This window comes from Manis pentadactyla, chromosome 10 (genome assembly GCF_030020395.1).
Source record: "Manis pentadactyla isolate mManPen7 chromosome 10, mManPen7.hap1, whole genome shotgun sequence".
Classification (NCBI taxonomy): Eukaryota; Metazoa; Chordata; class Mammalia; order Pholidota; family Manidae; genus Manis; species Manis pentadactyla.
In genome coordinates this window covers 74491423-74518642 of record NC_080028.1, presented here as the reverse complement: position 1 = coordinate 74518642, position 27220 = coordinate 74491423, and the positions used below count along the sequence as shown (strand labels likewise).

The following is a 27220-nucleotide window of genomic DNA, read 5'->3' as shown; positions in this document are numbered from 1 at the left end:
GCTGGACAGCCGTTGGTCCGACTCCCCTTAAGCTTGAGCTCGATCTGCCCAATGAGGAGCGAGCTTCGCGGAGGCTGTCGGGAAAGGCGGCCGGCCTATATAAGCGGCCTGCGGGGCGTAACCCCGTGGTGAGGATAGCTCTGGGGGTGTTCAGGGGAAGGTTACTTTGGGCGGCGGGCTACGCTTGATAAGGCGATACCTCGCGGACGATGGCCGAGGGAGATAATCGCAGCACCAACCAGCTGGTGAGTCGCGATGCCTGGTCGCCCGGGAAGTGAGTGGCCTCTAGACTGGGTGGGTTCAACGGGGCGGCGCTTCCCTGCGGCCTTGGACCTATCACTGGCCGCGGCCCGGACCTCCTCGCCCGGATCCCGGTCACAGCTGACGACTCATGCCCTTCCGGCTTCTTGGGTATCTCCTGCGTCGCGGTCGCTAGTCGTGTTGACTCCCAACATCGGTTAGCATCCCCTAACGGGGCGAGGAGGGCGCGTGATCAGGCCCTGGAGGAAGTGGAGAAAGGGGGCTGACAAACCCGGGGTGCAGCCTGGGGCAGACGCCCGCGAGGGGCCTGTCGAGCGCTTTGGGGGCCCACACTCCGGCTGTATCCAGGTTTCCCCGTCTTGGGTCCTTCCCAGGGTGCCTCCGTTCTTTTTCCCCAGTGCTGGAGCCGGGGTGGAAGGTCAGAGGGCTGCTGCCGAGAGTTAGAGTTGGCACAGTTTAAAACGGCAGGGAGGCTGCGAGCTGCAAGGAACTGGGAGTAGTGTCCAGCTGGAAGGACAATGGGAAGACCTGGCGTCTGCCTGGAATTTGTAAGTTAGGGGGCTACAGGACGACTAAGGAGACGTTCGAAGGAACTGCAATGAGCCCGACAAATTTAACCTTGTATCACAGCCCGACAAATTTAACCTCACCACGAACTTTACGTAATGTAGGCACGATTTAGGCAAAAACGAGAGAAAGTGCGTTTTCTCCGTTGCCTTTTCGCAGGGAAAGGCAGGCTTCACCACAACCACAGTGAATAAAGGAACCAAGGAATTCAGTTTTTTCACTTTTGATTTTCTAAGAGCACAGGCGCTAAGGAATTAAGTGACTTTGCAGGGGTGTTTTCGTGGAGCCTAATTTTCACTTTGAATTGGCATCAGAACACACACGCACGCACGCACCCCACCCCCATTCTTTGTAGCTAGCATAGTTAATCCCTGTCAGGTTCCTTTTAAGAGGATTGATCGAAGCACAAAGAAGTTACCCGAATTCACACAGCTATTGAAGTGACAGACCCTGGCCAGGAGCTCAGCTACTCTTTATAGCAGAGCAGTAGGAGACCTTTGGCTTGGATTCCTGGATTTGGATCTTTAACCTCTCTGTATCAGTTTCCTCATCGGTAAAGAAGGGATCATAACACCTTCCTTTTAGCTTGTTGGAAGAATTAAAGTATAAGTATATAAAATACTTCGCTGAGTTTTTGTCTCATAGTAAGCTTTTAACCATATTAAGCATGGTATATAAAGTCAGAAATAGTGAGATCACCTAAGGGATCAGTGTAGCACTTCATTGATTAAGCTGCACTTTTCACTGTTATTTGCACATTTCCTTGTGATGATATTGATAAGGACACAGGGTTTCTTGTTCCAATTTTTTTTCCTCTACCAAATCAGCTTAAGGGCTTTTTCCACATTAGCTCATTCTAGATGTCTACTTTTAGCTGATTGTTAGATTTGCAGAGAAATTTGAGGTCTAACCAAAATGTCCAGATAACTGTAAAAAGCACTGTATTGAGCTTATTGCCTCATGTCATTTGCTGAAAGTAATTTTCCTTAATTGTGCAAATGATGCCAACATCTAAATAATTCCATTATACAAAGAGCTATTTTAAAGACTGAATGCTGTTCAGGGAGAGTCTTTCCTAATGGATTTAGAAGTAGGGGTTTAAATCAGTGAAACCACAAAACAGCAGATGAATTCTAACCACCTGAAATGAGCGAACTTGAAGTGACCTAAGTTTGTACTCTGGGTGCTGCCACTTAGTAGTGCCTGATTTTGGGAAAGTTAGTTAACCATTCTAAGCTCAATTTCTTTAATTGTAAAGTGGGTCTAATTATTCCTTGAGGGGTTCTGCAAGAATGTGTTACATCATGTTGTCGAAGGGTTGTATCCACAGCTTGGGCTTGGAAGGTGACCATTAAATGATACTTTTTTTTCTGCATTGATTTCTGTCTTCGGTACCAAAATTGCAGAGTTGTTTTGGAAACTCACTTGTTTTTCTAAGATAGTGATTTGGGTAAGAGCTGTTTTAAATACTTGGTGCCTTAGAAGAATCAAACTCCCTGGAAACTACAGAAACCTTGAGGTTGAGGGAAGTAAAATACCGCCTTGAATCTTGGTCATATTTAGGCTGCAGAGACTGCAAGTCTGGAAGAGCAGCTGCAAGGATGGGGAGAAGTGATGCTGATGGCGGATAAAGTCCTCCGATGGGAAAGAGCCTGGTTTCCACCTGCCATCGTTGGTGTGGTTTCTTTGGTGTTTCTGTAAGTGAGCTATTAAATTTCTATGGGTTGTGCTTGTTATTAATAAGGGCTCGGGTAATACAAAGCCTCCTTTATGGCAGTGCCTTAAGTCTCTTGTATGTATAATCTGTAAAGAATGCCTTTTCTCAGGACGGTTCACTGGTTTTCAGAATACGTAGAACTTAGGTAAACTTGGTAAACCTAGTACAGTTGGATAAATCAGGGCCTTGCCAACTTGTTAGCCTTAGGACCATCGATACTCCTAAAAAGTACTGAGTTACCCAGCTTTTGTCTCTTGTTATTCACATCAACCATTGCAGCTCTGATGTCAACATGTCTTGAAGCTTCTGGAAAATCACTTGTGAGAAAATTAGAATAAAAAGGGCAGATAACATCTTTGAGACCCAGAGGACTAAGTGAATAAACGTCTTCAGCTAGGAAATAATAATGACTATGTTTTTCTAACCTTTATTATTTTTTTCTTTTAAACAGGACTGTCTACTATCTAGATCCGTCTGTTCTGTCCGGTGTTTCCTGTTTTGTTATGTTTTTGTGCTTGGCTGACTACCTTGTTCCCATTCTAGCGCCTAGAATTTTTGGCTCCAATAAATGGTAGGTGGCATAATGATTTGGCCGTCTTAATTTCTGAGACGTTAGTGAACCTGGTGGCTAGGATTAGATGCTATAATTAAGCACAGAGAACTGTCCAACCATCAAATACCTTGGGGTTAGATTTACTGCTTTTATGTGAAGAAGTTCTTAAGTGATATAAATGATGAATTTCCAGTACTTCTATCTCCGTAGTTCTTTTATGGCCTAGCATTTATTTTGACTTTTTTCTTTCTAGACCTTGTGTTAAAGTGAGGGGTTTTTTTTGTTAATGTTTTATAAGGGCTTGCAGAACTCATAATGAGTATTCCATTAAAGTAATACATTTACATTTTAAATTTATTTCCATTGGTATTTAAGATAATATTTCATAGGATAATAATAATATGAGACTTTAAAAAATATGCCTATGGATCTTTGAGAATAAAGTCAAATATTTTGGGGGAGTTAGCTTTAGTTTTGGGAAAATTGAGTATGTTTATTTAAAAATGTTTCCCATATAGCAGAATGGATTAATGTTAGGAATTGTCCTTCACATTGTTTATGCTGCTGTTTTTTGGGCAAGTTGATAACCACACAGTGTAACAATGTAGCAAAGGGAATCAACCTCTGACCTTGACTTTATGAGCCAGATCACATTCTAATCTGCTAATTTATAGCTCCTGGAGAAAAGTTTTCAAAAATAAACACTGAGAGCTTCACGGTAATCAGTATGTAGCTCAGTCTTATTGATAGAGCAATTTTATTTTTGATCTTTATGGGGAAGGAAGAACACTGTTGCATAGCCATAGTCCAGCTTTGCCCATGGGCAGCACATAAGGTCTAATTGTTCACAAGTTCCAAAGGCTCAACCAGAACCCTCCTGCTGTATCTATCACTGTAGTTTTATAGGGAGAGGGCCTAGAGGGGAAAAGGCACCATAACCTCCAGTTTATAAAGAATTTGTCAACCACCAGATTTTTTTAATTTTTATATTTTTTGCTACCTTGACATCAATTGTATGGAGCCCAGTTGAGGGTATTATGTCTGGGATGCTAGCAGTTACTATCATACTGAAGAGTTCTCAAATACACCTGTTAGGGAGAGACTTCATGTCTTCCTCAAAACAGTTGGGACTCTGATGCGCTATGACCCACGGTTCATTAGGATCTGAAAAACAGACATTAATTATACTGATTTCTGCATGGCCCATATTGTTACCACCATCAACCAAATGTGACTTTAGAGCCACCGCTTACCATTACTCTGTGCACATGCACACCCGTGTTTTTGTAAAAATTTGCGTCTTCCAAGTACAAGAGCTTCACCTTTCTAAGAGAATGGTGGATCACTGTTGCTTTTTATTTAGACTTTCTTTAGGAGGCAGCTTTTTAAATTTGAGTGGATGGTGTATTTCTGTTTACTGGAAAGATTTATTTCTAGTGAAGGGGAAAATTATTTTTCTAGGACAACTGAGCAACAACAGAGATTCCATGAAATCTGTAGCAACCTAGTGAAAACCCGACGCAGGGCTGTGGGCTGGTGGAAACGCCTCTTCACACTAAAGGAAGAAAAGCCTAAAATGGTACTTTTTTTTGTTTTGACTTATTTAAGTAAAGCAAAATTCTAGATTTAGTTAATTTTGTACTTCATTGTGGTCTAATGGTAGCCTTTAAATAATTTTTGATACTTATCATTATCCATTGGTTTTAACTCCCCTGAGCACATTCATAAGTGATGATGGTTTGTATTAGTTAGACTGATCATTGCAAGTTAAAATTCCTTTTTGCACTTAATTTCTTTTTTCTAGTAGAGCAAATTTTGTTTATTTTGTACTTTCTGAAATAAAAGACATAGGAAGCATTTGTTCTTTTCATCTCTTAGCTTCACATGAGGTTACGATGTGAAGTTATTAATTCTAAGAGTCGTATAATTTATAAATTATACAGAGAATTACAGTAATTGAAGGGGGAATGTGTCTAAATTCTATCAAGTACATCTAACAGAATTTTCTATGGGTTTTACATAAAATATAGATACTAAGTATTTGTAAAGAAAGTGGTAATAAAAACTGAATTATTTCCCAAAACCTTTGAAACAACCTCCTAAAGTTAGGCTTCTTAGTCTGTTCCTAGGAGTTGATAAATTCTTGTTATTTTCATTATTAGTACTTCATGACCATGATCATTTGTCTTGCTGCGGTCGCTTGGGTGGGACAGCAAGTCCACAACCTTCTTCTCACCTACCTGATAGGTAAGTCTTTGAAGAAGAACCACAGGCACATGCTGGCCAGTGAGGTAGAACTGGAGCTTAGTAAACAAGTGTGCATGCTCATCAGGTTTAAGGCACTGACCAGGGAACTGGGTGGGTATGGCACGGTGGCTAAAACCTTGGTCCTTGCTTTCAGGGGGTCTGTGGCCTTACATATAACAAGTTAAGACAGCATAATAACCAAGGTAACATTCATGTGCAAGAGGTAAAAATGGTGTGTTTTCTGATGTTGGGAAGTATGATAGCAGAAGTTTCTGGGGATGAATACCAACGGAAATAATGGATGTCATATTGCTTCTTCCCATTAAAGTGTTTAATAGTCTGGGAAACTTACCTTCTGTAAAATGTAATAACCTTTAGGAAGTTAACTGCTGCCTTCTTAATTTTGTTTGTCCATTTATTTTTAAGTGAGTTTCTTACTGCTGCTTCCTGGACTCAACCAACATGGAATCATTTTGAAGTACATTGGAATGGCCAAAAGGGAGATAAATAAGCTTCTCAAGCAAAAAGAAAAGAAAAATGAATAGTGCATCTGTTCTATTCAATGTGATTGATGGCGTATACATTGTCCTTGGGAACAGTTTCTATTATGCTATCTGGAACTAAAATGTTACAGAAGTAGCTCTTTGCTCTCCATCATTCTGCCCTTAGGTAATAGAAATTCAGACTTGCTGAGTAAGGTTTTCTGCATAGTGTCTTTGTGTCAAGTGTAGATGGGTGCATGCTCATCCATTCTCCTTATGTGGACGACTCACTGGAGAGTATGACTTGTTTTTTCTCACCCAGAGTTAATTGACTTCTCTTATGCAACTTCCTTTAAAATAATATTGTGGTGAACTTCACACTTTAGTACAGTTAACAGTGACTTTGGGTAGTTGGAGTTGATCTTCACTTTAGCTAGATACAGGGTAGTGATCTGTGGCTCCAGGAAGCTGGTTCTACTGTCTGCTTCCACAGTCTGCTTAAAGAACCGTCTGGCTTTATGAATATGGAGTCCAAGTTTACCCCTTCTGATGAAGGAACCAGTTAAGATTCTTTCCTCATTCTGTTTCTATACCATGGGAGAAGGTCCTTAAGGACAAATGAAACTAATTCCATGCTCTACTATATGTTTCTGTCTTGTGCAAAACTTAGCAGTTCATAGGAAACCTTGATCTTTCCTCTGAAATGGGGAATCTGACAGGTTTAAAATTCTTGTCCCCTTGCACTGAGACTTCAATTAGTAGATTCTTAAAGGTTCTTTTTAATAGACTTTCAAAAGGTTGTATTAGATTTTCAGCATGCTTTTACTTTTCAGCTGTGTGAAACTAAAATATGTGAAAGGTTAAGACTCACGTCTCTGACCTTCACTCCCAAGAGTATCCACTGAAGGACAAAAGTCTTTCTATGTTAAGATTCATTTCAGTAGAAAATAATCTCACCCTACTAAGTTTTCAAGAACAGAATAAGCTTTTAAAGGTAAGTCTCGAATTCTTATTTTATGGTAATGGTGGGCGTGCTGCTCTGCCCCATAGATCTGGCACAGGAGGCAGTGACTTTGACTGGTATCTGACTCTTTTCCTAGATATTTCTCTGAAGAATGCAAGGGCTGGGCTGTGGGTGGGAGCAGACTCATGGTGATGACAGGTGGCCTCTGGTCTATAGAGATTTTGTAACTCTTTGGAAAGTCTTAAAATCATTCTTCCTCTCAGTAACTAGACATGTATAGTGGTTGAAATCTGTAGGAGTGAACCTCTGAGGTCTGAAAATGTGACACTTAGTTGGGAACAATTCTTAAGCTCCAATTGACTAGCTGTAATATAGTTTTGTGAATTTATTGCACTGATGCTGTAAAACCTGGACCTTGTGGTATATCTGTCCCTAAATAAGTGGTGTTCTCTCCCCTTCAATATTGCTATAAACAGTGGCACCCATGTAGCATATGTTTGATATTTTTCTTTTTTAATGTTTCATTTGATAACTACAAACTACTTTCATTTACATGTGTTTCCTTATTGTAAATAAGCCTGTCTTCCTGTCTGGGTTTTTTTGTGTATATGTGTTCTACCAATGAATACTTTTGTGGTTTCAATACTGTATAATTTCTTCTACTTTGTTTTGTGTGAAAGGGGAAAAATTAAAAAAGCTGGAATCCCTCGTAGTGTCCTACTTTCTGTATTCTTTAGCCAATACAAGGTTTACATGATTGGGTTTGTGAATGCTGTTAATGAACTGCTCTGTGATCATTACATGCCTGTAAAGTATTCCTTAAGAACAAAATAAAATAAAAGGTTTAAATGTATTCATTCAGCAAACCTCCTGGGTGCCACGCTAGATGGAAAAGGAGGTGCAGTGAGTAAGTGATGGCCAAAGGTGACGTGTGATGAGGGGGCTGAGCTGGAAGACCAGGCAGGGCCAGTGCAGACTTGGGAGAGTGCCCGCCACAGGCACCTCTGTGCCCTGCGGCCTCACACCAGGTGCTTGCTAGGTAATGGGCAAGTAACTTTTGTTTGCACTTAAATCTGATTTTTAAATAGTGTTCAAATTGGATATTTTATCATCGAGCCTTATGGCATATACTTGGGTCCTGGGAACAGATTTGATATCAAATTCTGAGTCTTCATCTCCTCCCCACCCACCCCCAAAAAAGCACGGATCCTTCTTTGGAATCTCCTAGGTGCTTGGTGATGTCCAGAAAAGGGAAGTCTTAACACAAAGTCATCAGAGGTCTTCTGCTGGTTCTCCACCTGCAGCTGTGACTGACTCCCAGGCCAGGCTCACTGGACTGGCTTTCTGCCAGGCAAGCCAGCACAGGCACAGCAAAAGTCCCTTTTGGCACTTACCTGGCACCGTCCCTGGCAGAGGTCTGATCATTCCAGAGTTCACAGGATACCAAGAGGCCATTGGAGTTAGTCGTGTCAAGAAGAGTTAATTTAGGAGAGGTGATTTCATGCCAGTTGCTCATCTTCCACACATTACCATTTACTTCAAGTGAGATCATGATTAATCCTATTTGAAGACCTCTTGGCAGGTACCAGTTTGCCTACAGTATGAATCACAAGTTTGTGAGTCAATTTATCTGTGGCCCTGTATTTCATCTCCACTTCTCTACCCTAATTTCGTAATTCCAACCGAGCCATTCGGAGGCTCTTACCTATCTTTATACAATTCCGTGCCCTTGCAGCTCCATGCACCTTTCCTTAAGGGATCAGAAAGACCTAGATCCGAATCGCTCCAAGGAAGTTATCTAGTAGCTTAGACAAGTAACCACTTACTTTGGCTTTGACTTTTTAAACTAAAGCAAAATTTTAAGATTGAGTCAATTTAACATTGTAAGTTCAATCTTTTTGTCATTTGTGAAATAGGCATAGTACAGATCTTACTGGGCATTACATAATCAGTTTTGCTGTTTTGAGATTCAGGGAGTTAATCTATGGGTAGGAAGCACTTAGTGGCAGTCATGAGCTGGTAGTGCTAGTACCCTGCACAACACAGATCAAATGGCACTTCCTTTGTGAAAACTTGATCAACTACCCAGGCCACCTCTGTCCCTCAGCAATTCAAGTTGGCATCCCATATGGCACATTGCTCTGTACTGGGTCATTATTTAGAGGTCTGTCTTCTATACCAGGATCTGACCCTCTTAAAGCCAGGAACATGTGTTTCTTCAGCACCGGGTACCCCTGACACATGATAGGCACTCACTAGATGTTTGTTGAGTGAATTAAGTATATAAAGAGAGTGGATGGTGCTATTTTTCTATTTATGGTAAGGTTGTTGAAGGGAAGTGTGTGTATTTGTTTAACTCCCCACTGTTCCTGAGGCCTTCAGTTAAGATGAACTCCACATTTTTAGTAAATTCAAAATTTAAGTGTACAGGGAGCCAGTTGTCCAAGGGAATTTTCATTTAAAAAAGCATTTACATTACAAGAATGTCCTTTTGTAATGTAATTATAACCAGAGAATTCTACATCCCTGAGATTTGAATTGGGACGTTTGCTTTTCTCAAGGGTCACTTAGGATTTGAAAATGGGTACCGGTATGGTGGGTTGAGGCAATATATAAATAACAATGTTGACTGAGCACTCATTCTGCCAGGTTTTGTGTTAGTTCCTTTTATGTGGATTATTTCATTTGCCTTCACAGAAACTTAAAGTGATTAGTAGTATCATCTGCATTTTACAGAGGAGGAAACTGATTTGCCCATTCTTTATACCTCAAACATGTATTGAGGGCCTACTATGGACCAGATAGCTTCTCTAGGAACTGTGAGTACAGTGGTGAGCAAACTGACTGAATCCCTGCTTGCTTGGCCCTTAATGGGGACAGACAGTATTTTAGGTGGTAAGTGCTATGGAGAAGAATTAAACAGGGCAATAGCATTGGGGGATAGGGGAGGAGGGTGTATGGGTGGGTATGTGTGATTGACTACAGAGCTGAGAAAGCAGGGAGCATAGCAAACTGGGGAGGAATGCTCAAGTAAGAGGGGAAAGCAAATGCAAAGGCCTTGTGGGTGTGCTTGGAGTGTTTGAAGAAAGGCAATCCAGGGAGAATGGAGGCGAATGAGGTCTGGTGTGCCCCCTGCAAGCAGGCAGATGTGCACATCAGGGAGGACCTTGTAAGCTTCTGTAAGGAATCTGGGTTTTACTGAGGGTGATGGGATCCCTCAGAGAGTGTGTGATCTGACATGAGTTTTAAAAACATCATTCTGGCTGCTGTGTGGGAAAGCAGGGATAGGTACGGGGAGGGTAAGGGTGAAAGTAAGATAAGGAGGCAGCAACTGCAAATATTTCAGAGGTTAGGTAACTTGCCTCGGGTCACTGAGCTCCAGAGGACGGAGTCTGAATTCACTTCCCAGGTGATTAGAAAGCACCTCAAGCTGTACCTACAATTTTCTGTTCTTGCCATTGTCCAAATATATTGGGCATTTACTATGGGCCAGATACTGTGCCAACCCTTTGCCTCATTATCTCATCTAACCCTCACAATAACCTTTAAGAAGCAGGTGTTAACTGTTACTATGATGAATGTCATTATACCCCCAGTTTTCATCTGGGTAAGGTTCGGAGATGATAAGAGACATAACTAAATTGGTTTTTGTCCTTCCTGATGCAGAAGAGCAGATAAAAGCTACCGGCTCAGAATCTTGAGTGTTTTAAAAAAATATTTGCTTTCTTCCGAAGTGTGTATCCCAGAAATTGAAAGAAAGGTCTGGATTCACAGTAAATAATTTCTAAGATATAGGGAGAGTCAAAAAGGAAGCACCTCAACAGCCATAATGGATGGTGCGCATTTAAATTTTCAACATTTTTAAAAATGTTAAAAAACATTTTTGACTAGTTCGAAAAACAGTTAAGAACTATGCATAGGAGGAAAATTGCATAGGAGGAAAAGCTAGTCTTCCAGTTCCTAATGCCCTCCCTGGAGGCAAATTTTACTGCTATTTGTGGATCCAGAGAGCCTGTAAATACACAAGTATCAAAATTTATCCTGACTGGTGAACAATTATTGCGAAAAAAAATCAAGTGTCCAGGCCAGTTTTTTACTTTGACAAATTTAAGTGCTGGGAGGAGTCGAACCTCTGACAAAAGCTTCACCTCTATCCTCTCCCCTTGGCCGCACAGGAGAGGTCGATTCCATCGACTCTCTACGGCTTACCCCAGTAGAGGCTCCTCCTCCCACTAGGCAGGCCCCCCTTTTTTTTTTTTGGCGGTCCTCTGAAAGTCTCGCGATAGTCTGCCCGATTCCCATAACTCCGTGCGCTCGCCTCTCTCGTCCTTTTTCCGCCATCTTTCCGTGCTGGTGAGTATATCTCTTTGAGTGGTCCAGCATCATCCGTCTGGTACTGGCTCCATCCTGCAGTCAGAGGCTCGGCTTCGGTGCCCTGCGAGGGTGCTGGGGCCCTACTGAGCCGAGGATGCTGGCCTTTTGGGGGCCTGGGCAGTCGTAGGGGAGAGTCATGCCCGGCCGCCTCACGCTGTGCACCCGGCGGAGTCCAGCTTGGGGGGCGCAGGCCGGAGCGCAGGCGGGAACGGGCGCTCTTCACTGCCCGAGGAGGCAGTTGCCGCGGCTCGGTCGGCGGCATCAGGACTTCCTCTTAGTGGCCGAGGGGCAACGCCTCGGTTCCGGGTTGCAGGAAGCATCGGAGATGGTGGCCGTGGTGAGCTGTGCAGCTTCCCATTACTGCGGACACGCTGGAACTGGGAGGCAGAGGCCCCCGACCTGGGAAAACCGCATTCTCGGTGGGATGGCAGTTTGCTGGGAACTAATCTGGAATTTTTGGCCTGGAGGAAGCAGGTTGGATCCTTGTGTTGGCGCTTGAAGTATTGGCTTTACATTCTCAGCTTTGAAAACTTAAATCTTGTTCGTCTCCATTGGGATAGAGTACAGCCTGATGTGCCTGAAGAGTTTCTATTGGCTACTATAGTATGCTTGGCGTTGGACACAATGTTTTGTTGGCACAAGGACGGAAGTCTTATTTTAATAGTTAAGATTGGTTTAGGTGAAAGTTAAGTATCTTTTGGTTATTAGGACAAAGATGACATTGAATTAGTTCGTTTAAAGGAAAATGTTAATTTAACAGATGCTGCTGGATTTCAGAAATTTGGAAAACATTGCCGGTGATTAGCAGCTCCCGTTCTGAATAACCGACCTACTGGTTGGAATTTTAGTTTTAGTATTTGACACAGCGCTGAGGATATTGAGGAACCAGCCTGCTTAGAGATAGGAAAACCTGGTCATGATTGAGGCAGAAAGAGAAGGATGTGTTCGCAGTGGAACGATTGTGTCCTGGTGGTGATGGCATTGCCTGTAAAATCTGTTCTCTCTTCCTGAACAGCCATAATGGTGCGCATGAATGTCCTGGCCGATGCTCTGAAGAGTATCAACAATGCCGAAAAGAGAGGCAAACGCCAGGTTCTCATTAGGCCGTGCTCTAAAGTCATAGTTCGGTTTCTAACTGTGATGATGAAGCATGGTAAGTCAGTATGTTGTTTTCCGTTTTGGTGTAAAAATTAATGGGGGGAGAGGATCGGGAACTAATGCCATTAGCTTGGGCTGGTTACGGAATAGTTTGGACATAAGACACTGTTGGAGAAATACCCATAGGTTAGGACTGTTGAAAGGACGAGGAAGTTTGTGCCTGTTGCCTGCTAGGTGTTTGGGAGATAAAGTGGCTTTTGTTTATACCTCGTATGTGTAATAATACGTCTGCAGCATGCTACCAAGAGGGCTCCTGAGCTCTTGTAAGAGCTCCCTGGGCAGGTCTTGGGCAAGAGGTAGCCTTTGGGAGTGGGAAGCTGTGAAGGAGCAAGACGAAATAATCCCTTTTTAAGAATTGCAGGGTGGATTGGTTTGGGTGTTTTCTCCTCAATTTTAAAAATTACTAGATTGTAGAAATTAGTTCTGATGCAGAACAACTGTTCTTTCCTGAACTGGGTAGAGAAACAACTGCTGAGATGATGTGAGGGAAAAGAACCTAGCAGTCAAACAGCAGGAATATTAGAGGAGTACAAATTAGGTCTGTCAAATTGATGTGCCATTTAATACAGACAGTTATGTTCTGTAGGTTACATTGGCGAATTTGAAATCATTGATGATCACAGAGCTGGGAAAATTGTTGTGAATCTCACCGGCAGGTTAAACAAGGTAAGAATAATTTTCCATGTAAGCCTTAAGATTTATCAAATGTGTTGGTATGTGTAGTAACTGTTCTTGTAAAACTGACTAGTGGTGGAGTGCTTGCTTTTCCTAGTTGGGTAAAATTACTTTAAGATGATTAATTTTTATATCACATTTTGTTTTATTTGTTCTGCAGGGTTGTATGTACTCTAGAATGGTTAGATGACCAAGTTTGTGGTGTGCGAGCTGTCTGAAGGGAGATGTGACAGGGTGGGGATGAAATGAACATCTTGTGGTACTCCTGTTTGAATCTTGGATGGTGCACTGCCCACCTCACTGGCTTGAGCTTGAGAGGCTCAAGGCCACTAATCCTCAGTATAAATAACCCAGTGTTGTGTTTATTGAACAGAATGGGCTTCTCCAGCCAGAGTAATACTTATGTTTTTGCTGGTGTAGGCTGTACATCTGTCTTTGAGGCCTGCTACCTTTCAGTTTGGCTTGTCAGCATAACCTAGGGGATGTATTTGATCCTTTTGGCTTTGTGGTTTAACTGATTGCATGTATTTTGGGGACAGGTATCTGAGTGAGTTAGGGTGTGTCTGAGCTGCTGCCTTGCCTTCTGTGTTTAGGTTTGCAGCTTTCAGATTTTCAGACTGAGGTCCTGTTGTCCAATATAAATGGTGGGGGAGCAGGCCCAGAAAGTGAGTTCTGGTTAGTGTCAGAGGCCAGATTGGTAAGTTTATTTCCTGGTCCAACAATTTTTATTTTACCAAGTTGCTTCTTTGTATATTGCGATCTTGATTTCTTGATTCCTGTGTGCCTAGATATTTCATGTTAGATGAAAACTACTGGATGTGAGGCCTTTATGAGAGCTTTGAAAAGTTTTCAAGGGTAATTTTGAGTCTTGTTTTATCTGTAGCTACTAAGTCTCAACCCTGGAGAAGGATTTGGATTTGCTATTTATTGCTCAGATCCTCACGATGTGTTTTTGAAGTAGACGAGGGTGTGTGTGTGTGTTTTCCTGTTTTTAGTAGTTAGGAAGCTGAGATATGGGCTGAGTCCTGCTCACTGTCTACCAGTGTGTTAGTGGGAGAGCTTGTTCCAGTATATAGTTTATAGCACATCTCAAAACTGTCCTACAGAAGATTGAGTTGGTATGTAAAAAAGAAAACTCTTAGTTGGAAGAGTGTCATGAACTAGTTGCTCTTGAAATTTATTTCACTATACATAGCAACTCGAGAATTAAGTTTGTACAGAATGTCTTCCAAAATGGAGCATGTATATGGCATCCATGTTGTGTGGTGTACTAGTTTGTAAAATTCTGGCTAAGAGGTAGTTGAAAAATCTAGGCCCTGCCACTTGCTTTTCTGTCTGACTTTGGGCAAAACAAACTTTAGTTTCTCTGACCTTCAGTTTTTCTCATTCTCAGTTCTGTCATGCAAGGTAGTGTTTAGAGACAAGATAAAATTAAGAAAATTCTGGCCTTAAGATTCATCTGGTTTAAGAGAGGGTGTGCTGGTTTAATTCTACTAGCTGAATGAGAGGGGTTTTACTGTAATGAAAGCCTGGTTGTGGTAGAGTAGAGACCACAGAAAGGTCTTTGTAGCTTGCTTTAGAAAGATCTGGTTTTCCCTATTCCCATCCTGTATTCCTTCCATTCAGTGAGGGAATTTCCTTAATAGTCAAGCAATAGCATAGCTGATAAGATGTTACAAAAAGGAGAACCTGAGTGGGCTTCCTGGCGTAGGGCAATATGGCTTGGCAGGATTCCAGTCTGCCTCGGGAAGTGTCACTGCTCCAAAGACTCCGTCCAGTAAGTTCTAACCCTGTCATCTCCTTAGTTTACTTAAGTGTCTTGGGATCTTTAAAGATTGGCTTGTGTGGATGTGCACACAACTGTAGCTAGCTGCTGTCTTCACCCTCTGGAATTTACGCTTTGGTACACATCATGAGTGTTCTCCCATGATCATTTCTCCTGTGTAAACAGCGGGAGCCCTCTGCATGGGCGGTTTGAGTGTCGTAGTGATTTGTAGAGTAGTGATGTGAGCAGGGGGGGTCATTTTAGCTCTAGACAAGTGGAAGCTGAGGGGATCAAAAGACCCTTTAATTACTTAAACTGTGATGGACCTTGTATGAAACCACCAGTAAGCTCATGTAGCCTGTTAGTAGATGTTGGAAATATTTACTGTTATTTTAGGATTTGCATGTGTCTGAGTGATTATAGTGCTTTGGCTCTTGGAGCACTCACTGTGAGGGTGGCTGTTGATGTTTGGAGAAACTTGCCTGGGTTGTAGACTGGTAATGTGCCTCGGAGATGTATAGTGGGACTTCACAGGTGTAGCAGCAGTTAGGTTTTAGTTTCATGCCTGTGGAGCTTGTTCCTTAGATACTCTAATATTTTGCATTTTAAGTTTATAGGTGAAGGATTTGAGGCCCTGCCCATTTATTTCAGCCTTACTGTATTTTAAAAAGGTTTTATTTGTCAAAGAGTCGGTCTTTTAACACTTTTAAAATCTGGACATTTGTTCTGGGACAGCTCTAAAGCCGCTAGGATGCAGACTTGGGCCCTGACACGGACATGAATCGCTTTGAGTTCTACCTCTTCTTTTGACTTTTACAGTCCTTGGCTGCTTTGCCCTAGAATGGCATAGTCTTAATTCAGTATATTTTTCAAATGGCATTTATATCAAAGATTGCACAGAATAGTTACCCATTAAATGTTGAGTTGAGTTGACTGGTTTATTTGACTATTCAGCAGTTACAAATGCTCTGTTGGGATACTCAGTTTTTCTGTTACTGGTAAGGTGTGAACAGCATTTTCTGTTACACTTTTACAGTGTGGAGTGATCAGCCCCAGATTTGACGTACAACTCAAGGATCTAGAAAAATGGCAGAATAACCTGCTCCCATCCCGTCAGTTTGGGTGAGTTGATTTTCCTCATTTAAAAGAATTTAATGCTAAAGATTGCTCTGATGCAATTTGACTTGAGCTGAAGTTTTTTTGTTTCTTTCTTTCTTTTTTGTTATATCAGTAGTAATTGTCTCCATTCCCAACCAGCTTGACTCATGGATTAGCTCATGTGTTAACACATTTCATGTGTTAGGCTTCAGGTTCTGACAGGCATGTGAAAGTTGAGGCTGGCTGAGACAGCACATGTGTCCCTTTTAGTGTCTGCTCTATAATGCGTATAGTTCATATTACGTGTTTGATGTGATCCCTACTATGGCCGGAATAATTTATGAACCCTAGGTCTAATTTTGAGAGACTCAGTTTGAAATTCTTCACCCATGGTAACAGACTGAGTTTAAGTCTGTTTCCTGCTCTAAAGTTGTGAGACCTTGGGGAAGTCGTGACCTTGATTTCTTCATCTGTAAAAATGGTATTGTAAGTTATCACCTGATTTAATTCTGGTGAAGCACTTCAGGGTCTGACATAATAAGCGTTTATGTTTGTGGCTAAGAACTTCAGCCCCTTGAGTTGTATATTTGGTGACATGATTGAAATTTACTCCCACTTCATGGTTACTGTATTGTAGGTACAGTGTTACGAGCGAGTCATTTCTGATTGTAATTGTGGTGCTAGTTTTGATACCTCATAGTTGACATGCTACCTTATGTGTCTTACCTTGATCCCCACTGTAACCCATGAGGTAGCCAGGCCAGGTGGGATTCCCTTTGTCCAAGTGACTGTCTCTGTATAGTAGCTTGCCTGTGAGCATACATAACCATAAGTGGCAGAAACAATTCAGTCGCGTTTACAGCAATACTTAATACACTTAATACTTAACATGTATTTCTAACTGATCCTGAGAAGAGAAAGTGACATTTTGAAGTTAGAAGGATTTCCCAGTCTTCGTTTCCAGTTAAGCTTAATAGCATTGTTTGTCAGTGTTAACGGAGGACTGAGCTGGATGGGCGGGTGTAGCTGAGGTCTCTGAATTTGGGTCTTCTGGTTGCAGGGTCCATGACTCTGCCCTATCTGCCTCTGGGCAGCATTAATCTCTGACCATTATGGGAAGGTGTCAAAAGCTCTGGTGAATGTTGGTGTCTTTTTGTACCAGAAAGTGGCTTGATGGTGAACTGTTTTTAGGAAAAACTCACCAGCATTTTTTTTTTTAACTCTCCATAGTTTCATTGTACTGACAACCTCAGCTGGCATCATGGACCATGAAGAAGCACGACGAAAACACACAGGAGGGAAAATCCTGGGATTCTTTTTCTAGGGATGTAGTACACACGTGCAAATAAAATGCCTCAATGGACTCTGGTGCTTCGCTCAGTCGTTTTGAATTTTACAGCAGAGTAGCAAGAGTGTCTGCCAGCAGTGCACAGCCTTTGTGTTAACTGGTGAATGCTGTTCCCCTGAAGTGAACAAGAAAGTCTTGACTTGTAATGATTTGCACCAACACGCTCATGGTTTACCGAAGGAGTGGGTATGTGGCCCTGGATGGTTGAATCTGTGTTGGGGTCCAGGTGGTGAAGCCTATTACCTGGAAGGAGTGGTGCCTTTCCTACTTTTAGCTTGACAATACACATTTCATACACTGTTAACTGCCCTGAAAATATAGGGCTGTAGTTCACTATGAAGTGCATAAAGATGCACACAGTGAGAGCCCACAGCTCATTAAGATTCATCTCAGTAAATTTGGATGGCACGTCAGGAGCATTTTAGTAGTATGTGTTTATAAAAAGATATCTTTAAAAAAAAGTTTTACTATAAACCTGTCCCAAGTGTATTCCTGGAATTGGGGAGAAGTTGCTGGACCACTTCACCTGGGAAATGGTTGTAAAGAGGTCAATCATCAAAGAGGGCAGGGTGGCATCTCCTTTTCCTTTTCCTTGCTAAGAGCAGTGCTGTCCAGTGCAAATGTAACAAGAGCCACAGATTAAGAGGACTACACTAAAGGAAACAATTTTTTAATAACATTTGTTTAAAGTGTTAAAATTTCAATATGTATGAGGAATGAATGGAATTTTACTCCTTATAAGTCTTTGGTATTATGTATATTGTATGTTTGTTTACACTTAAAGCACATCTAAATTGTCAGTAGTCACTGAATAGTCACATGTGGCTGGTGTTCCATATTGGACAGCACAGGCAAGACTCTTGATTCCTGGGAGGACTGCGTCTAGCCAAGGAGAATGGATGAGGGCCCTAGTAGTTTTATTGTGCACCTGTAAGCAGCTGTATTGCCATGTGTGGGAGTGGGGTGAAAGGGGCAGTTGACAACCCTGTAAAAAAAAGGACAGCACCTACTTTGTCTTCTAGCCATGTGTGCCAAAGTAAAAATGGCCTCCAGATAGCAGGCCTGATTATGGGACATTGATAGATGTAATAGGTGCGAAGAACTGTTTGATGATGTTTAGGTTTGATTTCTTAGGGAAGAACAAGTCTCGCTGTCTCCGTTGGATTTGTAACTATCCTATAGGGCTACTTGATGGCCTCATTGTGGGCCTGGCAGGTCTCCGCCTGGGTAGGATGTTGAATCAGCGCTGACCTGATGTCAGGTGAGCTCCAAAAAGTGACAACGTCTGTGAGCCTCCCTGTTCTGTGAAAAGGAAGAACTTGCCTCCTGGGCCTGTCAACTGAAGGCATGCGTGAAAAGCTCAGGGCCTGGGGCATGGCCAGCATTCAGTAGTAACTCAGTGAAAAGGGTCTACTGTAAGAAGTGGGAATTAGCTAGGGATGCCAGGACTCACCCTAGAGGTGTGGCAAGTAAGGGTTCCAATTGGTAAAATGTTAGAAGGAAGTGAGTAGAATGTTGTGTCTGGTTTTGGAGCCTCTGGAAGGCTGTAATTCACATGGGTTTTAGGGGTTCAACAGACCACAACTGGTGTGCTATAAGCACTTAATAGCCTGATTGCCTCATCTGTATAATGGGAATAATGGAATCCCTACCTCAAGAGTTGAAAGATGGGATTGTATAAAATAGATACTAAGCACTTGACATACAGTTCTATTTGTCAGGCACAGGTGAGGTGGGCCCAGAAGAATCATCTTAATAGAACTGATCATTTCTTTTACTGCCAAGATTGTAAGCTCTATCAGGACAGGTGTTGTGTTTGGTTTACTGTTGTAGCTCTGGACCCCGGCCTTCCTGGCACAAAGGGGACCCCTTATCTCAGTAGGTACATGTTGATTGAATCATTTTGTTAGGCACTGACTTCAAATACTAAAGTAGGACAGAATTATGGCCCTGTTTGCTGTCACCATTTGATGGGGATCCTGTGTTCTTTGAAGTGGTCAAGGGTGGGACTAATTGGGTGGCCAGTTGATGGATTTAACAAATGTTCCTAGTGAGGAAGCAGATTCCTTAGTCCATGTTTCTGAGGCCCAGTAAGCACAGTTCTAACAACCTGGTTGACGGGCTAGACCCGAGTTTGAGGGTCTGGAGACAGTTCAGTTACTGCAAGATGACTTGGCTCAGAAGGAAGCTGTGCTTTCCTGGGGGTGAACCCGGCCTTCCCTCGCAGCATGTTCCTACTGCAGACAGTCAGAGACTTGGGGATTGGAGTGGAGAAGGGAGGCAGCACTTTTTGAGTGTACTGTTGAAAGGCCCCAGCACCTACCTAGACCCTGGGTTCTTAGCCTAGGATCAGATGTCACAGACAAACTGAAAATACATACAGAACTGATAACCCATGCATTTTCCTGGAGAGAGGTTACATAGAGCCCTTGATGAAAGATACTCAAAAGGCCACAGAACCACTGCCAAGAATGTCCTCCACACTATAGAAGCATTCTGTCCCTGTGAGTGTGTTCTGTGTCCTCAGGCCGTTTGCCTTCCCTCCAGGTACCTGGGCTATGTGGAAACTGCTAGATAGAAGAGGATAACTGCATTCATCCTCCCGGCGAGGCACAGGGTCAGGTCAACAGCTGAGACATGACTTTTTTCCTTCACCGCCAGTAAGGAGGTTTGCTTTCCGCTCCTGACCCACCTAAAAACTCTGGGAGAACCAAAATCTGATCTCATTTGGCTTTCTAATCTATTCCACTGCTTCCTAAAATATACCAATCTGAAGTTCTAAATGGACCCCATATATGTGACCCACGTCTGTCTGAGCTTTTGCTTATGGCTCACTCCACCTGGAATGCCTTTTCCTCTTCTCCCAAGCCAGCTTTAATGTCAGTTCTTCTATAAATCTTCCTCTGAAAGGAACATGTGTTAATGCTTTTTCCTAACAATACTAATGCATTAATAGGACAGGAATTTTTAGTGCTTGTCAAATGTTTACTGTATGCCTGGCATGGAACTAGGCTTTATGTGTACCATTTAATTCGATCTTCGTAATTCTGTATCAGCTACGGTTACTGACCACAGTTTTTCAGGTGAGAAAAGTGAAGTCAGGTTGAAATGCTTTTAAACTACAGCTTGTTTTCTGGCCCGCCTTTAACATTATTAGTGTTTTTTTGCACGTTTACTATATCCAGGCACTTGGGGGCACAAGGGTACACAAATATCTAGTCCCTGCGCTTGCTGGAGTCTGTTAATCTGTTAATCTCTGTCAGCTCTCCGCAGCAGAGCCCTGTTACTCATTTCCGTTCCCAGCATCCAGTCTGTCAGAGGGTCTCACCATGTTTAAAAATCACCTCTGACCCTCATGGCCACAGGAGAGCAGGCATTTTAAAGTGTCATGTGGCATCTGTGCTATACTGTGTTACAGAGTCCACAGGATTCCATGGACCCCCAAACCAGTCTCAGGACAGCAAGGGAGTAGAGGGGGGATGTGGGCAGGATCCAGTTCAGCATCGCAGTCCTGGCCCAGGGCCCTCTTTGTTAGTCTCTATGTGACCTAATGGGCAATGGAAGTGCTGAAGAGCACACAGAAGGTCAAACCAGGGTGGCAGGAAAACCACGGCAAAGCGGATGGACTTTGGACTTACATACTGGCCTCGTCAATTTCTAGCTGTGTGACCTTGGGCTAGTTGCTCTGCCAGTGTGTCAGTTTCTTAATTACTATAGGGATAATAGTAATACTTCCTCTGATAGTGGTGAAGATTAAATACAATGCATGTAAAATGCTACAGTGATAACTGGAGATGTTTGCAAAATATTGTTTCTCCCCCTGCCAGGCACATGTACTTTGCATGTGACTAATTCTGGCTAATGAATGAGGTGTGAGTAGAAGTGGTAAGTTACTTCCAGGCTGGAGCATTCAGTGGCTCATGTGAGACCTCCCACGTGCCTCTTTTCTTTCTCCCACATGAGGGGCACCAGCAGAGTGACTGCTCTTGTAGCCCAGGCCATGGACGGAGTAAGGGTGACTGCAGAGATCCAGCCGTCCAGTAAGGGGAGTGTAAAAGTAAAAGTAAGAAATCACCTGCTGATTCAGGTTTGTTACTAACCCACAGATACAAGTGCTTACCACAGTCTCTGAAATTTAGTAAAGGGTAAGTTACAAAAAGGAAAAGCATGGGATAGAGAATGACCAAAGGGATTTGCCTTTTGAGTTGATGTCAGAAGATTACAGCACCCTCTGTTCTCAGTGTGGCTTTTTCTGTTCCCCACCCAGACCCCCCATGGATCCGTGAGGTTCTTAATATCCCCAGCCCTCAGCCCTTGGACACAGATGTTCAGACCCTGGGAGGAGCACCTGCCTCAAACCAGGAAAATACCTTAGCATAGTTTGAATCTGGGAGGTGTGAGGTTTCTCTCTTTAAAATGGTAGGAGTAGTAAGATAAAAACCTACTAAAGTGCTACTACTGATTGTCCTAATTTCTACCATGTGGTAAAAGCAACTTGGAGTGATAACAAGGGAATGTCTGAGCTGGATGGATGAGACATATCAGGTCCTCATGGCGTTTGAGTCTGGGCTTCCACTTGTTCCTGAGGTACAGCTGCACCCCTGCCCTTCCCAAGTTTGTGTTACATGAGCAAGGAATAACAGTCTCCTCTTTTTAAACAATACTGGTTTGAGCTAAATTTAAATTTAGTTAAATCAATAAAAGCATTAGTTTTACTGGTTTGAGCTAAATTCTAGTCACTTGCAAGCTAGCTAAACAGCTCTACTTCAGCTCTTACTGATCTGCTCTGGGACTCTTGGGGGGGTTCATCTTTTTTTCTGTCAAACGGGCCAAGTCATTGGTCCTACCTGCCTCGTCAGTCACTGTTCTCAGTTGAAAAAAACAGCAACCTCTCTAGCTAGTTTAACTTATGAAGGATATAAGGTAATTGAGAGAACTGGAGGCTTTGCAACTAGGGATGGCGTCTCCCATTATCTTGTGGCCCACTCCAGTGAAGAACTGCGGCAGCTCCCTCTGTGACCCCATGGCCCTCATGTGCCCCTGAGTTCTTTGCGCTACTGTTTCTAGTACTCTGATGTTTCTGTCACTCTTTGTAGAGTAACCTTGACACTTGACATCTTCGGTTAGATCATTCTTTGTTGGGGTGGGGGTTGGGGGGCTATCCTGGGCATTGTAGTGTCCTTAGCAACATTCTTGGTCAAACCCCGCTAGACGCCGCTTGAGACAATGGAAAAGATCTCTAGATGTTGTCAAATTTCCCTGTCAGGCAAACTCACCCCAGGCTGAGGAGTGCCTGTGTGTGTCTCAAACGTTCACACCCTAGCTGCAAGCAGACAATACCAGGGCAAGAGTTCAGATACCTATGTGCCATGTATCTATATATGTAAAAGTTGTAAATCAAGCCAACAAGCTATTTAGTAAAATACATTCAAGTCTACCTTGTTAACTTCACAACAACAAAACCCCAAACAAATCTGGTTTTAAATGATGAAGTTGGCAAAATACCAAAGAAAACTGAATTTAGTTATTGTATATATTAGAGCTAGCTAATGGGTCAACAGTATTTGGATGAGAAAAAATAGATGTTCATACTTTATAAACTCATATTTATTCCATAGGGTTTGTTTCTCTTGCCTTCATTTCCATAAAATCACTAAGTAATGCGATTAGCATGCATAGTGTGTGTGGGGGCACGGGGAGGGCTGTGCAACACAGAGAAGACAAGTAGTGATTCTACAGCATCTTACTACACTGATGGACAGTGACTGAAGGGGTATTTGGGGGGGACTTGGTGAAGGGGGGAGCCTAGTAAACATAATGTTCATGTAATTGTAGATTAATGATACCAAAAAAAAAAATCACTAAGTAATGTTGCTATAATACAAGTTTTTGTGTAATTTATGTTCTACTGTCATTAAGCATCCAAAGGACAAAAAAGTAAAATGTAATCAGTTTCAAAATATTAAAAAAAATTGAATGTTTCCATAGAAAATATAAATGAAGGTAGATGTAAAAACAATTTTAAAGTTCAAAAACCTCAAAGTTGTTTTCTAAAATACAGGTATTAAAATTACAGGAAAAAGTACAAATTATATAAGTAACGAATATCAAAGTTTCAGATCAGTTGTTTAAGGCTGAAAATTTTGAATTTTTAAGTATTTTGAAACTATTAATCTTATACTTGTATTAACATAACTTTTTGTAATTCTAGTACTCAATGTCAATCTAGTTGCTAATATAAAGAGTTGGTGTCACTTCCCACATCTTCTTTCTAGATCTCACATAGACAAATTAGAGAGTGAATGATCCTTTTAAATTGCAAAATGTTCCCCAGCTACATGAAACAAGAACGGGAAGAGAAACAAAAATGGGTGCTCAGCACTGCTGGGAAACTACTATTTATGCTAGATAATCAATTACATGTGTGATACTTGAGAAGAAGTTAATTAAGAAATTAATTTGTCCTTTCTCTCAAGGGTTTTCAGCACCCGAGTCTTTTGCATACTCTGAAGCAGTATCTGCAACATTGGCAGAGGCCACAATCCACAATTTGTGACATTCAGATACAATTGCCTTTTGTTTAGAATTCTAGGGCAAGAGTTGAGGAGAACACTCTTTGGGGCCTGAACAGTGTTAGTTATGAAATGGATGTGTTGGGTTACAGATGATGCTAAGCTTGTGCTAAGCATATGATCCTGAGTGACCAGAGCACCTTTGTGTTCCTTGATGTGTTTTATTTTTTGATGTATTTCCGAGAAGCAGGGTCAATCTTGTTAGGGGCTCTAAGTGTACCACTGGCTGCAGGGGAGATTGGGAAAGCAAGTCCTGGGCCTTTACCTTGTGGATCTTCAGGCTCATAATACAGGTATTTTCTCAAGCAGAAGAGTGCTCAAAAGGTGTTGGACAACTAAAAATGGTGGAATAGGGAAATCTAGGGCTCTGTCTTCCCCACAAAAATGAATGCACTGTCGCAAACACTGTCAGAATGAGCTTTTGAAGAACTCTGGAATCTAGTCAAAAACTTAACAGCAAGCAAGGGAAAACTTGAAGAAGAAACTGCTGCTTTCTGATAAGAGTGCTGTGGCATTTCAAATTGCCCACCCACCATCACCCATATACCATGGACAGGGGCTCAGGCTTCCAGTGCTGGTTGCTAGTGCTTAAAGGAGGAATACAGAACTTGGTCTCAAAGAACTGTGGTTGTGGGTGTCAACCTCCCTTGTGGCTTCCTGAAGGACAGGTGGAAAGGCTTCCTATGTCACTCGGCATTGCCTGACTGGAGTGGCTTCCCAAGTGGTTTTGCCAGAAGTGTTCACAGGCACAGGTACTGGGTTCTGCATTTTGGCACAACAGACAACACTTGAGACAAGTAGTAGACCAAGAAGCCTGGGAAAGAAGAGGCTGTGAACGAGGTATGTGTGGGAATAAGGCTTTTCAAAGCTCCCATGTAGCCAGGGAATAAAGGAAGCCATGTGCAGGCTAAGAATGTGACATATACTTGGAAAAGGCCTGAGAAGATTAAGCTTTTGTTTGCTGGCCTTCAGGCTCTCTGCAAGTAGAAGTGAAGCCTAAGACAGACTTGTAAAGAGCCTGGCTAAGTGTTCAAGAGTAGCCTGATGCAAATCTGATTTGCAAAGTCGAGGAGATTATTTTTTCTTTCCTTTTTTAAAAAGTCTTTATTGGTTCCAGATATTTTAGGTTAACTGTCAGAATACCAACTGTCAAATAAGCTAAAGGAGCACAGACTTGAGTGGCAAAGACTATGTATAATCTGGCAGTTGCTGCATATTCAAAATATACAGTATTAAGCGAAACAAAACAAAACAAAAACCTACAAGCCATGCAAAGCAACAAGAAATGGCCATGCACAGGGAAAAAAAGAATGGAAACTGTCCCTGAGGCAGCCCAGGTATTGGACATATTAGACAAAGACTTTAACTCTTAAATATGCCTCAAAGAGCTAAATAAAACCATGGACAAAGCACTAGAGGAAACCAGGAAAGCAGTGCCTCAACATACAGAGAATATCAATAAAGGGATAGGAATTTTAAAAAGGAACCAAATAGAAATTCTGGGGCTGAGTTATAATACATGAAAAATTCACAGGCAGAAGAAAGAATCAGTGAACTTAAAGTTAGGTCAGAGATTATTCAGTCTGAGGAGCAGAAAGAGAAAAGAATGAGGCAAAGGGAAGAGAGCCTAAGAGACCTAATGGTACACCGCCAAGAATACTAACAGGATAAAGGGAGTCAAACATGCAGGTAAATAGACTAGAATGGGAATCTACAAATAAACCCATACATCTATGGTCAATTAATTTTTGACAAGGGTGCTTGTCCAAATGGTTCTCCACTTAATGGAAAAAGAATAGTTTCTTCAACAAATGGTGCTGGGACAACTGGATATTCACATGGAAAAGAATGAAGTTGGGCCACTGCCTCACATTATAGACAAAAATTAGTTCAAAATGGATCAAAGACCTAAATGTAAGACCTCAAACTATAAAACTCTTAAAACATAGGGGTAAATTTTCTTGGCCTTGGACTTGGCAGTGGATTCTTAGATATGACAAAGAAATTGGGTTGTATCAAAATTAAAGACTTACTCATCAAAGTACACTTAAGAAAATGAAAAGGGAACCTACAAAATGGGAGAAAATACTGAAGATCGTGTATGTGATTAGGGTCTTGTATCCAAAATATAAAATGGACTCATAACTCAACAGTAAAAAGACAACGTATTTAAAAAATGGGCACAGGATTTGAACAGACATTTCTCCTAAGGAGATAGACACATAGCCAATAAACACATGAAAAGGTACTCAGCATCATTAATTGTAAGGGAAGTGCCAGTCAAAGCCACAACAAGGTACCACTTCACACTCAATAGGATGGCTGTAATCAAAAAGTGAGAAATAAAGCAATGAGTGTGGAGATTTTGGAGCCCTCATACATTGCTGGTTGGGAATTTAAAAATGGTGTAGACTTTGTGGAAAACAATTTGGCAGCCCCTCAAAAAGTTAAACGTTTAATTACCATATGATACAGGAACCAGCTCTGAAGTATATACCCAACAGAATTGGAAACATATTCACCCAGATACTTGTGCACACATGTTCATCACATTATTCCCTGTAAAGTAAGATGTGGGAACAACTCAAATGTCCATCACATGATGAATGAATACTCCAAATGCAATCTATCCATACAATGGAATATCATTCAGTCATAAAAAGGAACGAAGTACTGATACATGATATCATGTAGACGAACCTCAAAACATTATGCTAAGTGAAAGTAGCCAGACACAAAAGGTCACATACTGGGGCGGAGCCAAGATGGCAGCGTGGGTAGAGCAGCAGAAATCTCCTCCCAAAAACCATATATATATTTGAAAATACAACAAAAACAACTATCCCTAAAAGAGAGACCAGAAGATACAGGACAACAGCCAGGCTACATCTACACCTGCGAAAACCCAGTGCCTTGCGAAGGGGGTAAGATACAAGCTGCGGCCCCGCAGGACCCAAGCACACCTCACCCAAGCTCCGAGTGGGAGGAGAGGAGTCAGAGCAGGAAGGGAGAGGGAGCCCAGGACTGCTAAACACCCAGCCCTAGCCATCTGCACCGGGAGCGCAGACACACATTGCGTGGGGTGCTGGATACTAGGGCAACAGGACAGTAAAACCTGTGAGTGAATCCCCACTGCTGGTGCCCCTGGGACAAAGAAAAGCGAGTGATTTTTGAAAGACTTAAAGGACAGGGACCCCACAGCTGGACTGAAACGTCCCGGGACACTTAGCCGAGTAGCTGGGAATCCCAGGGAACTCCGGGTGCACTAACCCCCTGGGCGGCAGCGCAGCTTGGAGGCCCCTAACGGAGATAAAGAGCCTCCTGCCCGTTTCCCCTCCGATGCTGCTCCGCCATAGTGGATCAGCAGCCTGAGGCTGGCCATGCCCACAGCAGCAGGGCAGAGATTCTTTCACAGTGGCCGGGAAGGAATTAGAAACCC

The 27220-nt window shown here is 42.4% G+C and overlaps 2 protein-coding genes and 1 long non-coding RNA gene across 3 annotated transcripts; 2 read left to right on the top strand and 1 right to left on the bottom strand.

Moving 5' to 3' along the window:
• The first annotated feature begins 80 nt into the window (after window positions 1-80).
• ARL6IP1 (ADP ribosylation factor like GTPase 6 interacting protein 1) lies at window positions 81-7499 on the top strand. The gene is made up of 6 exons (XM_036917104.2): window positions 81-245; window positions 2392-2525; window positions 2997-3116; window positions 4560-4677; window positions 5261-5345; window positions 5772-7499. The coding sequence occupies exons 1-6, from the start codon at window positions 210-212 to the stop codon at window positions 5888-5890; spliced, it is 612 nt and encodes a 203-aa protein (XP_036772999.1). The 5' UTR covers window positions 81-209; the 3' UTR covers window positions 5891-7499.
• A 3607-nt stretch (window positions 7500-11106) lies between these two features.
• Window positions 11107-17225, top strand: RPS15A (ribosomal protein S15a). Its single transcript, XM_036917105.2, has 5 exons — window positions 11107-11144; window positions 12181-12318; window positions 12910-12989; window positions 15800-15885; window positions 17092-17225. Exons 2-5 carry the CDS (start codon window positions 12186-12188, stop codon window positions 17183-17185), a joined length of 393 nt encoding a protein of 130 aa, XP_036773000.1. The 5' UTR covers window positions 11107-11144; window positions 12181-12185; the 3' UTR covers window positions 17186-17225.
• Window positions 17091-23001, bottom strand: LOC130679131 (uncharacterized). The gene is made up of 2 exons (XR_008992122.1): window positions 17385-23001; window positions 17091-17348 (listed from the first exon to the last, which is right to left on the bottom strand). It is a non-coding gene; the product is annotated as an uncharacterized LOC130679131 (long non-coding RNA).
• Between the last annotated feature and the right edge of the window lie 4219 nt (window positions 23002-27220).